Below are 14,543 nucleotides of genomic sequence, written 5' to 3' on the forward strand. Positions count from 1 at the left end.
GGCTGAAGACCCACCGGATCTCCAGCCCTCCCTGAACCTGGGGGGGGGGATAATCAGGGGGGACCGGCGGTCCAGCGGACCTTCAGCCACCCTGTCGCTGGGGGGGGGGGGGAGGTTGGTTGGTCGCCTACTCGGCCACCAGGGACTGTTTGTTGAGGGGCATTGGGGGGAGGGGCTGGAGACCCACCAGATCTCCAGCCCTCCCTGAACCTGGGGGGGGGGGGGGGGGGATCGTCAGGGGGACCGGAGGTCTGCTAGACCTCCAGCCCCCTGTCACTAGCAGGTTTGCTGTTGGAGGGGAATGGGAGCCTGCCAGCATGCAAATGCATGCTGGACAGGGCTCACTATTCTTCCCCAATGATCTGCAAACCCTAACACCAGCTCGGAGCTGGCGTAGGGTTTACTGCAGCTAGCGACTCAATCTTTGGTGCGCTGGCCGATGAGCATTGGGGATGAATATGTTTAGCCCTGTTTAGCATGCATTTGCATGCTAGTTGCGTTCAGAGCCCTGCTCGAGGGCTCTGCTCATGGGGCGGTAGCAAACGCTGGCACTAGTATGGCGCTAACAGCCTCTAGCTCTGGCATTTGCTTCTGATCATTCCCCTGTTAGTGCCTTTCTTGAGGAAAAGTTTGAATCAACGTGGTTCATATTACACAATATAATCCAACAATAATGCATTAAAAGTACACCCTAGAATATCAAGACATCAATAAATACAATACATTAATACAGTGAAGAAAAAGTAAATGGACATTTTCAGTTCTAATGTGATTGTAAAGTAAATGAATCTAAAAGAATATGGAAAATTTTGCCTATTTGTATCTTTTGTGCTACTCATGATATGTAAATTGGGTTTCAATTATGCCACAATTGCAAAAAATAATGCATGTTAATACATTTAAGTAGAAAGTTACTTCTTGTGTTTAGAATGCTAAGGCCTAAAATGCTTTTTTTTTTTTTTAAATCATGTTAGCCGTTTCTAATTGATAAAGTTAATCCCCTCCAGGTGTGCAGCAGGTGGGAGTGGGGGATTAACATAAAAATGTACTGAAAAATGGATTCTTGAAAATGGAGAGAAAATGTAAATTATCTAGACCCTCTGTTAAACTGCAGTCCCTCATCTCTCTATATAAAAGGCAACACCAACGTTCTATGAAGCCTCCAGCCGGAAGTGTGAAGGGGGCGAGATATCCGGTTTCCCTATGAGTGTCTGCCCCGCCCTCTCTGTAACACAGTCAGTGAAGGAAAACAGCAGAGCACGAAATCAAATCGCTGGCTCTGTAACAGTGAAGGACTCAGAGGGGGGAGGGGAGAGAGGCCAGAGGGCAGGGACACACACACTCCCACATGCACACAGAAGAAAACATTGCTAGCCCCCGTTTCATTTGCATCAGAAACGGGGCTTTTTTACTAGTACCTATATAAAAAGACTAAAAGTTGGAAAGTTCACACTTAGGAACCCTGTTATAAAATTACACCATATGGAATATCCAACAAGATCTTTTATAGAAGGCAACATAGGCACCTTTGTACCTTGTTTTTATAAAGTATGATCCATCAGTGACCTCATGTAACTCACAGATTTGCATTTGCTACAAAGAAAGTGTAAATGTGTGCATATATTCTGCCTACATGTGTATTTTATAACTTACATATGCGTGGTTCCCAAATTGCACCCCCCCCCCCCCCCCCGGTGAACCACCACTGTTTCAAAGCGGTGATGGTGTAAGACATAAGCTTCTCGGGGTCTAAGGTGTGTCTCCTGCAGGAAAATGACATCCCACTGCAACCTATCAAACTCCTTCAAAACCACACTACAGTTCCCCGGATTATTGAGACCATGGACATTCCAGGACCCTATCAGCACCTTATTAGCATCAGTCTCCCTCCTCCTACCTGCTCCTCACCCCTCAGTCCTGCTGATCTCCTCCCAATCGGACCAGCCACCCCGTACGGAATTGACAAACCCTCCAGAAGGCAAAAGAAACTCCTCAAGTGAATCTCCACTTTATCTTTTCTCACAGCAACATATATCCATCCTTTCATCCATCCACTCATCCATAAAATAATTTCTCCGAGGACAAGCAGGCTGCTTGTTCTCACTGATGGGTGACGTCCACGGCAGCCCCTCCAATCGGAATCTTCACTAGCAAAGTCCTTTGCTAGCCCTCGCGCGCCCGCGCGCACCGCGCATGCGCGGCCGTCTTCCCGCCCGAAACCGGCTCGAGCCGGCCAGTCTTCTTTTGTCCGCACTCGGTACGGTTGTGTTTTCGCCGTGTCGAGCCCCGGAAAGTCGACCTCGCGCGTCCTTTTTTCTGTGACGTGTTTTTTTTCCGGAAAATCTTTACAAAATTTGTTCGGGAAGTGCTCCGGAAGCCCCTCCGGTTTCGTTGCCCCTTCCCGTATTTTCAGACTTTGCCCCGGTAAGTTTTCTTTCGTCGTCGGGGTAGGCCTCTTTTCGGCCTCGGTCGAGATTTTTCTCCCTCAAAGGTTTGGTGCTCATTTTCGTCATTTCGGATTTTGATTTCGCCGGCGTGATTTTTCCGCCCATGACATCGAAGCCTTCCAGCGGCTTCAAGAAGTGCACCCAGTGCGCCCGGGTAATCTCGCTCACTGACAGGCATGCGTCGTGTCTTCAGTGTCTGGGGGCCGAGCACCGTCCTCAGGCCTGTAGTCTGTGTTCCCTTTTGCAAAGGCGGACTCAGGTAGCGAGATTGGCCCAGTGGAACGTTTTGTTCTCGGGCTCTTCATCGGCATTGGCACCGGGGGTATCGTGTGCATCGACGTCTTCAGCGTCCAGAGCTTCATCCTTGGCTGCCAGTGCATCGAGTGCATCGAGGCATCGGCTCTCTGCATCGGCGCCGAGACATCGGATAGCTGCATCGACGTCGGTGGTACCGGGACCTCGTCTGCTGATGTCGTCGGACGGTGGTGCATCGTCGGGAGTGCAGGTGAGGGCTGTCCATTCCCCTGCTGGTGGCGGTGAGCCTTCGGGTGGGTCTCCCCCTACCCTGAGGGCTCCTGCGGTACAGCCCCCCCGAGACCGACCTCCTTCGGCCTCGGCCCCGAGGAAGCGACGGCTGGATTCTACGTCCTCCTCGTCGGTACCGGGAAGCTCCGGTGACATGCTTCGTTCCAAGAAGTCGAAGAAGCATCGTCACCGGTCCCCTTCCCGTGTCGGTACCGAGAGCTCTGGGTCGCCGAGGGAGTCGGCACCCAGCAGGCATCGGCACCGAGAGGACCGCTCACCCTCTGTTCAGGAGGTGTCGATGCGCTCCGCTCTGGACAGCCCAGAACAGCCTCCACGCCCGGAACAGGTTCTGACGTCGACGCCTGCATCGACTTCCATGCCTTTCTCTGCAGCCGCTCTGAACGAGAGTCTCCGGGCCGTTCTCCCAGAGATCCTGGGAGAGCTATTGCGCCCTACCCCTCCGGTACCGGCGGTGCTTGCTCCACCGGTACCGTCGAGCGTGGCGCCGGCTGGCCCATCGCCCGAGGTGAGGTCTCCGGCGTCGGTACCGCGTGCGGTGCCGGCTGCCGTCGCCTCCCAGGAAGGCTCCCCGACTACGTCGGCGGAGGGAGCTTCGCCGATGCGGGCGAGGGAGTCTACCTCTCGACGCCCCCATCGTGGACGTGGCTCCACGGAGTCGAGTTGGGCACGGTTGCAGACACAGGTCCGTGAACTTGTGTCTGACACCGAGGGTGAGGCCTCGTGGGAAGAGGAAGAAGACCCCAGATATTTCTCCGACGAGGAGTCTGAGGGTCTTCCTTCCGATCCCACTCCCTCTCCTGAAAGACAGCTGTCTCCTCCTGAGAGTCTGTCTTTCGCTTCCTTTGTCCGGGAGATGTCTACGGCCATCCCCTTCCCGGTGGTTGTGGAGGACGAGCCCAGGGCTGAAATGTTTGAGCTCCTGGACTATCCTTCTCCACCTAAGGAAGCGTCCACTGTTCCCTTGCACCATGTCCTAAAAAAGACATTGCTTGCGAACTGGACAAAACCCTTAACTAATCCCCACATCCCCAAGAAGATCGAGTCCCAGTACCGGATCCATGGGGACCCAGATCTGATGCGCACTCAGTTGCCTCATGATTCTGGAGTTGTGGATCTGGCCCTAAAGAAGGCTAAGAGTTCTAGGGAGCATGCTTCGGCGCCCCCGGGCAAGGACTCTAGAACCTTAGACTCCTTTGGGAGGAAGGCCTACCATTCTTCTATGCTCGTGGCCAAAATTCAGTCTTACCAGCTCTACACGAGCATACACATGCGGAACAATGTGCGGCAGTTGGCGGGCTTGGTTGATGCTCTCCCCCCTGAGCAAGCCAAGCCTTTTCAGGAGGTGGTCAGGCAGCTGAAGGCGTGCAGAAAATTCCTGGCCAGAGGGGTGTATAACACCTTTGATGTTGCGTCCAGGGCCGCTGCTCAAGGTGTGGTGATGCGCAGGCTCTTATGGCTGCGTGCCTCCGACCTGGAGAATAGAATCCAGCAGCGGATTGCGGACTCGCCTTGCCGTGCGGATAACATTTTTGGAGAGAAAGTCGAACAGGTGGTAGAGCAGCTCCACCAGCGGGACACCGCATTCGACAAGTTCTCCCGCCGGCAGCCTTCAGCCTCTACCTCTACAGGTAGAAGATTTTTGGGGGGAAGGAAGACTGTTCCCTACTCTTCTGGCAAGCGTAGGTACAATCCTCCTTCTCGACAGCCTGCGGCCCAGGCTAAGCCCCAGCGCGCTCGCTCTCGTCAGCAGCGTGCGACACAGCAAGGCCCCTCGGCTCCCCAGCAAAAGCAAGGGACGAGCTTTTGACTGGCTCCAGCAGAGCATAGCCGACATCCAAGTGTCAGTGCCGGGCGACCTGCCAGTCGGAGGGAGGTTGAAAGCTTTTCACCAAAGGTGGCCTCTCATAACCTCCGATCAGTGGGTTCTCCAAATAGTCCGGCAAGGATACACCCTCAATTTGGCCTCAAAACCTCCAAATTGTCCACCGGGAGCTCAATCCTACAGCTTCCAGCACAAGCAGGTACTTGCAGAGGAACTCTCCGCCCTTCTCAGCGCCAATGCGGTCGAGCCCGTGCCATCCGGGCAAGAAGGGCTGGGATTCTATTCCAGGTACTTCCTTGTGGAAAAGAAAACAGGGGGGATGCGTCCCATCCTAGACCTAAGGGCCCTGAACAAATATCTGGTCAAAGAAAAGTTCAGGATGCTTTCCCTGGGCACCCTACTTCCCATGATTCAGGAAAACGATTGGCTATGCTCTCTGGACTTGAAGGATGCCTACACACACATCCCGATACTGCCAGCTCACAGACAGTATCTGCGATTTCAGCTGGGCAAACGTCACTTCCAGTACTGTGTGCTACCCTTTGGGCTCGCCTCTGCGCCCAGAGTGTTCACGGAGTGCCTGGCTGTAGTAGCAGCGGCGCTTCTCAGGCTGGGAGTGCACGTGTTCTCCTATCTCGACGATTGGCTGGTGAAGAACACATCCGAGGCGGGAGCTCTACAGTCCATGCAGATGACTATTCGCCTCCTGGAGCTACTGGGGTTTGTGATAAATTACCCAAAGTCCCATCTTCTCCCAGCGCAGAGACTCGAATTCATAGGAGCTCTGCTGGATTCTCGGACGGCTTGTGCCTATCTCCCAGAGACGAGAGCCAACAACTTGTTGTCCCTCGTCTCGCGGGTGCGAGCGTCCCAGCAGATCACAGCTCGGCAGATGTTGAGATTGTTGGGCCACATGGCCTCCACAGTTCATGTGACTCCCATGGCCCACCTTCACATGAGATCTGTTCAATGGACCCTAGCTTCCCAGTGGTTTCAAGCTGCTGGGGATCTAGAAGACGTGATCCACCTGTCCACGAGTTTCCTCAAATCCCTGTATTGGTGGACGATTTGGTCCAATTTGACTCTGGGACGTCCTTTCCAAATTCCTCAGCCACAAAAAGTGCTGACCACGGATGCGTCTCTCCTGGGATGGGGAGCTCATGTCGATGGGCTTCACACCCAAGGAAGCTGGTCCCTCCAGGAACGCGATCTACAGATCAATCTTCTGGAGTTGCGAGCGATCTGGAACGCTCTGAAGGCTTTCAGAGATCAGCTGTCCCACCAAATTATCCAAATTCAGACAGACAACCAGGTTGCCATGTACTATGTCAACAAGCAGGGGGGCACCGGATCTCGCCCCCTGTGTCAGGAAGCCGTCAGCATGTGGCTCTGGGCTTGCCGTCAAGGCATGGTGCTCCAAGCCACATATCTGGCAGGCGTAAACAACAGTCTGGCCGACAGACTGAGCAGGATTATGCAACCTCACGAGTGGTCGCTCAACTCCCGAGTGGTGCGCCAGATCTTCCAAGCGTGGGGCACCCCCTTGGTGGATCTCTTCGCATCTCGAGCCAACCACAAAGTCCCTCAGTTCTGTTCCAGGCTCCAGGCCCACGGCAGACTGGCATCGGATGCCTTCCTCCTGGATTGGGGGGAGGGCCTACTGTATGCTTATCCTCCCATTCCTCTGGTGGGGAAGACTTTGTTGAAACTCAAGCAAGACCGAGGCACCATGATTCTGATTGCTCCTTTTTGGCCGCGTCAGATCTGGTTCCCACTTCTTCTGGAGTTATCCTCCGAAGAACCGTGGAGATTGGAGTGTTTTCCGACCCTCATCACGCAGGACGAAGGGGCTCTTTTGCATCCCAACCTCCGGTCCCTGGCTCTCACGGCCTGGATGTTGAGAGCGTAGACTTTGCCTCTTTGGGTCTGTCAGAGGGTGTCTCCCGCATCTTGCTTGCTTCCAGGAAAGATTCCACTAAGAGGAGTTACTTAATGGAGGAGGTTTGCCGTCTGGTGTGACAGCAAGGCCCTAGATCCTCGCTCTTGTTCTACACAGACCCTGCTTGAATACCTTCTGCACTTGTCTGAGTCTGGTCTCAAGACCAACTCTGTAAGGGTTCACCTTAGTGCAATTAGTGCATACCATTACCATGTGGAAGGTAAGCCGATCTCGGGACAGCCTTTAGTTGTTCGCTTCATGAGAGGTTTGCTTTTGTCAAAGCCCCCTGTCAAGCCTCCTACAGTGTCATGGGATCTCAATGTCGTTCTCACCCAGCTGATGAAACCTCCTTTTGAGCCACTGAACTCCTGTCATCTGAAGTACTTGACCTGGAAGGTCATTTTCTTGGTGGCAGTTACTTCAGCTCGTAGAGTCAGTGAGCTTCAGGCCCTGGTAGCCCAGGCCCCTTACACCAAATTTCATCATAACAGAGTAGTCCTCCGCACTCACCCTAAGTTCTTGCCAAAGGTCGTGTCGGAGTTCCATCTGAACCAGTCAATTGTCTTGCCAACATTCTTTCCCCGTCCTCATTCCTGCCCTGCTGAACGTCAGCTGCACACATTGGACTGCAAGAGAGCATTGGCCTTCTACCTGGAGCGGACACAGCCCAACAGACAGTCCGCCCAATTGTTTGTTTCTTTTGATCCCAATAGGAGGGGAGTGGCTGTGGGGAAACGCACCATATCCAATTGGCTAGCAGATTGCATTTCCTTCACTTACGCCCAGGCGGGGCTGGCTCTTGAGGGTCATGTCACGGCTCATAATGTTAGAGCCATGGCAGCGTCGGTAGCCCACTTGAAGTCAGCCTCTATTGAAGAAATTTGCAAAGCTGCGACGTGGTCATCTGTCCACACATTCACATCTCATTACTGCCTGCAGCAGGATACCCGACGCGACAGTCGGTTCGGGCAGTCAGTTCTTCAGTTTGTTGTTTTGAGTGAGCCTGGGGGCTATGGATACCCCATCAGTGAGAACAAGCAGCCTGCTTGTCCTCGGAGAAAGCGAATGCTACATACCTGTAGAAGGTATTCTCCGAGAACAGCAGGCTGATTGTTCTCACAAACCCGCCCGCCTCTCGTTTGGAGTTGTGTCTTCCCTTGTCTTTGTCTTGCTACATACGGGACTGACGAACACGAGCTGGTTCGGGCGGGAAGACGGCCGCGCATGCGCGGTGTGCATGGGCGCACGAGGACTAGCAAAGGCCTTTGCTAGTGAAGTTTCTGATTGGAGGGGCTGCCGTGGACGTCACCCATCAGTGAGAACAATCAGCCTGCTGTCCTCGGAGAATACCTTCTACAGGTATGTAGCATTCGCTTTCTAGCTTCAGAGTTAGCAGAATACATTCCAGAAGCTTGGAGGAAATTTCTAGTCTGCATGGTGACCTGGTACATGGGATTTTTCGAACCTTGTGATAAAAATTATCTGAAAATGACTGATTTAGGTAACTGTGGGTAGAAGAAACATGCTTTTTTAGAAAGATATTTATGGAGACATTAATTCAGTTGGCTTTTTATTGATGCTAATCTAGAGCAATTTGATCTTGTAGACACATATACCATTACTATATCCATGGACCAAAAGGAAATGAACTAAAATCAGATAAAGATGCAGGAGCTTTCAATAACATTGATATTGAGGTAAAACATCAGTCTCCTTCAGATATGTTTTTAATGATCATCTTGTTACAAAGTTCTTAATAGAAGCTTAGTTTAAGGAAGACCAGTGTGGTCTCCCATTTGTGAATGTCTAGAATTCCATAGCATCCTTTCAGACCAGTCTAGAGCAGACCAATGGGTTGTGTGTCTCTACCAGTGAATGGAGAAAGAAAATAGTTTTCATGACTCACTCTTAAAGGGTATTATGCAGCATAGAATATTCAGCGGATAGATGATGGGCTAATATTTCTGCTCCTGACCAGCTTTATAACTAGCTTCAGTTGGATTTTAACTGCCCTTGTTGGGGTTTTTTGCACTTGAGCCAGTTTTATACTGAGAGTTGATTGAGTTTGGGTGTGCCTATTTGGCTGAGGAATTTGGAAAGGACGTCCCAGAGTCAAATTCTTCTGACTCAATTTAATGCGGGGGGTTCAGTTGAGTAGGGGTGCCTTCATTGGCATAAGGTATATCTTGGAGGTTGCTGAGATACCTGCCACCCCTCCTCACCCGAACCGCTGGACCACCACTATCTCTTGTGGAAGTCAACATGCATTGGGTGAGCCTGTTCTGATTTATTTCAGATATTTAAGCACTCAGGTGTTTGTGCCTCTGTTCCTTATTAAGCTCTCAGTTGTATCTGGCTTGACCTTTTCTCACGGCAGTGATCACTGACAGGAACCTTTGTTCTTTTGGTTTATTTAAGCAGGGAAATGCTCTGTGACTATAAGCAGCAGATTTTTCTTTGACTCTCTTATGTGGAGGATTAGCTACTCCTGTTTGACATTAAAAATAAGGGAACAACCTCTGCCCAAGGCAGCAAATGTACAAGCAGTAGAACCCCTGAACATTTTATAATTTTCTTAAAGGGAACCCCTCATCCACCCAACCCCAGCATCAGAAAGTCCAGGGAAATAGGAGCACACACAGAACTATAGAGCGGACGATCAATCTGAACAGTATCTTAGAAAAGGTTCTCAAATGGCCTCCCACTTATGGAGAGAATGGCTGCAGGCAGCTAATAGATACTCCTTGTCACAAATATATCAAAGCTTATTAAGCCATTTCACCAAGGATGGAACAGTCCCATGCTTCCAGCGAGCAGCTAGGGTGACTCGGGCAGCAGGCATAACATGATGAACCAGAAGAGCTTGAGGTTGCTTAAGTCCAGGCTGGCCTGGAAGCATAAAAGAACACTGGAGATCATTGAATTGGGCAAGCCAGTCACATCTGGAGTCTATGCTGAACCACCCTCCAAAATGCCCGGTCTTTCACACAAGTCCACCAAATATGTCTTATGGTGCCAGCTTCCCTGCAACCTTATCACCATAAAGCAGAAGTACCAGGGTAGATATGCTGAAAGCAGATAGGCATGAGATACCACTGGTACATAACTTTAATTGCATTTTCTTTATGTTTCAACATTTTTATTGATGATAAACATATAAAATTTCTATAGTCAGTATCTGACATAAACAAATTCTCCACCGTCAAAGCTTGCAAACTTTAAATACAATGTTATTGTCCATCAACCAGTTTAACATTTTCTCCTGTTCCCCCTGCCCCACCCCTTCCCTTCCCCATAGAGCATCCTATTATTCATAATGTACCACAACTAAGAAGCAGTCCCCGTACTGCCTATTTAATCTTTAAGCGCACTGCGTACAAACAACCTGCCTCCCCTCTGTCGAGTCCTAACCTCCCCCTTCCCCCCCCATATCCCAACTGCCCTATCCCAGTGCAATGCTCACTAGAGCCAGACACCTACAATTACCTATTCCATGGCAGTTTATTCAGAATTTGACTACGCACATTGGCGATATTATATTAAGGTATGCTCCCCATACCGCTAGAAACCTCCGCTGCCTTCCCGGTGACAAACCCGCTCCCCTAGCTTCCCACAGCATTAATTCATGCAGCTTATTTCTCCAGTGCCAGAAGGAGGGAGGTTGATCTTGTGTCCAACAAACAAGTATACATTTCTTTCCTAAAACACATGCCTTCCCCAGGAACAGCTTTTCTCCTCTGGAACTTATTCGCCAAAGACAGTACATAAGTAGATAAGTAATGCCACACTGAGAAAAGACCAAGGGTCCATCGAGCCCAGCATCCTGTCCACGACAGCGGCCAATCCAGGCCAAGGGCACCTGGCAAGCTTCCCAAACGTACAAACATTCTATACATGTTATTCCTGGAATTGTGGATTTTTCCCAAGTCCATTTAGTAGCGGTTTATGGACTTGTCCTTTAGGAAACCGTCTAACCCCTTTTTAAACTCTGCCAAGCTAACCGCCTTCACCACGTTCTCCGGCAACAAATTCCAGAGTTTAATTAAGCGTTGGGTGAAGAAACATTTTCTCTGATTTGTTTTATATTTACTACACTGTAGTTTCATCGCATGCCCCCTAGTCCTAGTATTTTTGGAAAGCGTGAACAGACGCTTCACATCCACCTGTTCCACTCCACTCATTATTTTATATACCTTTATCATGTCTCCCCTCAGCCATCTCTTCTCCAAGCTGAATAGCCTTAGCCTCCTTAATCTTTCTTCATAGGGAAGTCGTCCCATCCCCGCTATCATTTTAGTCGCCCTTCGCTGCACCTTTTCCAATTCTACTATATCTTTCTTGAGATGCGGCGACCAGAATTGAACACATGACTCAAGCTGCAAAACTTTGGAGATATTTTTGTAAATTTTATTTTCTTAACAATATCTTACGTTTAGAAGGAAAAATATAACATGGATATGTAAGAAATATATCTTACGGGAAGTTCAGTAAATTTAGGGTTGTGGTATTCTATGTTGGGTTTATGTAATTCCCAGGGATTGTCCTGATCTCTTGACCTTTGTGACCCGCTTAGAACTGTGAGGTGTTAACGGGATGTAAGTCAGAAATGTAATATAATGTATCCCCCATCTCAACCGCCCCCTCCCCCACAGCCCCCAACTTGAAAGATATGCAGAGCAAATAAACCAATGGGATACAGTGAAGGGTCCACTATTTCCAGAACATCCCCAAAACAGCACAAAGAACGTACAGGGTGTATATCGAGTCCAAGTATTGCTGAACAGGTGCTTCCAGTCTAAGAACTTCTGTAACATAGTAACATAGTAGATGACGGCAGAAAAAGACCTGCACGGTCCATCCAGTCTGCCCAACAAGATAACTCATATTTGCTACTTTTTGTGTATACCCTACTTTGATTTGTACCTGTGCTCTTCAGGGCACAGACCGTATAAGTCTGCCCAGCACTATCCCCGCCTCCCAACCACCAGCCCCGCCTCCCAACCACCGGCTCTGGCACAGACCGTATAAGTCTGCCCAGCACTATCCCCGCCTCCCAACCACCAGCCCCACCTCCCAACCACCGGCTCTGGCACAGACCTTCTGTGTGTGAGACTAAGAAGTTAGTTACTTCTTTCATTAAAGGCCTGGTTGAAAAGCCAAACTTTCATCTGCTTCTTGAAGTAGAGATACATTTCTCCTTCCTCCAAACTCCCTTGCCTATACCCCTCCTGGCAAGTGGGGCACGATCCAGTGCCGGAAGGAATATTTTTTCTTTAATATCTGAATCCTACTGAATTTATGAAATCTCTTTACATGTGAAGGGTAGGTCCAGCCCGAGTTATATGGAGGCATTACGGCTGGGGGAAGAGGTTACATAAGTACATAAGTAATGCCACACTGGGAAAAGACCAAGGGTCCATCGAGCCCAGCATCCTGTCCACGACAGCGGCCAATCCAGGCCAAGGGCACCTGGCAAGCTTCCCAAACGTACAAACATTCTATACATGTTATTCACGTCTCTTCTCCAAGCTGAAAAGCCCTAGCCTCCTTAGTCTTTCTTCATATGGAAGTCGTCCCATCCCCGATATCATTTTAGTCGCCCTTCGTTGCACCTTTTCCAGTTCCACTATATCTTTCTTGAGATGCGGCGACTAGAACTGAACACAATACTCAAGGTGCGGTCGCACCATGGAGCCATATAACGGCATTATAACATCCTCACACTTGTTTTCATACCTTTCCTAATAATACCCAACATTCTATTCGCTTTCCTAGCCGCAGCAGCACACTGAGCAGAAGGTTTCAGTGTATTATCGACGACGACACCCAGATTCCTTTCTTGGTCCGTAACTCCTAATGTGGAACCTTGCATGACGTAGCTATAATTCGAGTTCTTTTTTCTCACTTGCATCACCTTGCACTTGCTCACATTAAACATCATCTGCCATCTAGCCGCCCAGTCTCCCAGTCTCGTAAGGTCCTTCTGTAATTTTTCACAATCCTGTCGCGAGACTTTGAATAACTTTGTGTCACTAAAGAGTGCTCTCTCATAAGTTAACCCAAATGATCGTCCCAACACCTGTAAGAAGCGAGAAATTGCTGACCAATACGTGAAGATCCTTCTGCATTTCCACAGACCATGAAAAAGTGTTGCTTCCACTCTTTTACATTTAGGACAACACTGAGAATTTGTTATCCCCACATAGAAGGCCTGTCTATGTGAAATGTATGCCCTATGGATCGATCTGAAATGACACTCCTGCAATTCTGCATTATGCACCAGGCGGGGTCCACTTTGAAGAGCCGCCAATAACAGCCTATTGGATATCGGTCTTCCCACCTCCAAGCTCCATCTATTCGCTAACACCTGTAGATCTCTGGTTTGTTCTCGCTTACACAACTCTCTTTGAAATCATGATATTGACGCCTGCCCTACCGCATCCCCTTTAACAATTCCCGTAGCTGCTCCCCAAAACTATGCAACAAACTCCCAGTTGGTAGTGATCTCACATAATGAGCCAATTGTGCATAGGCCAGTATGCTTGAAGGGCCCCGCCCACAAAGTTCTGCAAAGGCCGGGTAAGCCAACAAAGAGCCATCTGGCTGAATCAAACTTTCTAAATTGGTCACTCCTTTTTCCCGACCCGGTGCGAAATCTAGGCTCCCTTGCACTGGAAGCCACACGCTACTCAGAGGGTTGTGCCCCCATAGTCGAAGTATTACTCTCCACAGTTGCCACAAAGGCCTAAGCAAAATACTCTTCCTGAATTGCTCTAGCAGTTGCTCCCTGGCCGCATGACGCAACGAGACCACATTCCAGGGACCAATAGTAGTTCCTTTCCAATCCCATATCTACGTTGGAGCATGAACCTAATAACCAATCCCTTAAATATCGAATCAAACATGCATGATTATACTTCCTAAGATCATGGAACCCAACCCCCCCCCCCCCCCTCCCGGATCTAGTGTCACCCATCACAAATTTCCACTTCATTTTCGATTTCCGTCCACCCCAACAAAACCGTGCTGCTAACTTGTGGAATGCCGCCAGGTCTTGCCAGGTTAGCCAGAGGGGTAAAACTTGCAATACATAAAGCCACCGCGGAAAAATGATCATTTTAAGCAGATGCACCCTACCCAAGAAAGAGACTGGCAGAGCTGACCAAACTGTCAATTGGTCCTTCATCTCCTTTAGCAACTGGGATATATTGAGCTTATATAACATGGAGGTGTCCATGGCTAACTGTATTCCCAAATACCTAAACTTCCCTGGCGCCCACCTTAGGAGAAAGTCCCTTCCCCATAACTTCTCACTTCTTCCGAGCTCTCCAGTGCCACTGATTTCAGAAAATTCAATTGAAATCCAGAGAAGTCCCCAAACTCCACTAGGCTTTCCATAAGGTTTGACAATGACGTCTTAGGTTCCGTTATAAGCATTAATAAGTCATCTGCAAATGCTGCCGATTTAAAGGTATGGTCCCCTATTTTTACTCCCTTTATGCCCTGATTAAGTTGGATCTCCCGTAATAAGGGGTCTAGAGTTAAAATAAAAAGCAGCGGTGACAGTGGGCACCCCTGTCCTGTTCCCCTTCTGATCGGGAAACTATCCGACAATAATCCATTAGCATATACCTGTGCCTGCGGGTCTGCATATAACGCTTTTACTGCTTTCATAAACCCCCCTCCTGTACCATAAGCTTCCATTACCCCATACATAAATCTCCAATCTACCCGGTCGAACGCTTTTTCAGCGTCGAAGCTTATTAATAATCCTTGGGTCCTTTCCCAT

General features: G+C 49.6%; 1 protein-coding gene across 2 annotated transcripts in view; it reads left to right on the forward strand.

The window, feature by feature from the left end:
• SMCHD1 (structural maintenance of chromosomes flexible hinge domain containing 1) overlaps window positions 1–14,543 on the forward strand; it is a 735,404-nt gene that overhangs the window by 113,744 nt on the left and 607,117 nt on the right. For both annotated transcript variants that reach the window (XM_030213010.1, XM_030213015.1), the window contains exon 9: window positions 8,361–8,451. In XM_030213010.1, the coding sequence (XP_030068870.1) occupies window positions 8,361–8,451 (91 nt within the window). The remainder of the gene's footprint in view (window positions 1–8,360; window positions 8,452–14,543) is intronic.

This window comes from Microcaecilia unicolor, chromosome 1 (assembly GCF_901765095.1).
Source record: "Microcaecilia unicolor chromosome 1, aMicUni1.1, whole genome shotgun sequence".
NCBI lineage: Eukaryota > Metazoa > Chordata > Amphibia > Gymnophiona > Siphonopidae > Microcaecilia > Microcaecilia unicolor.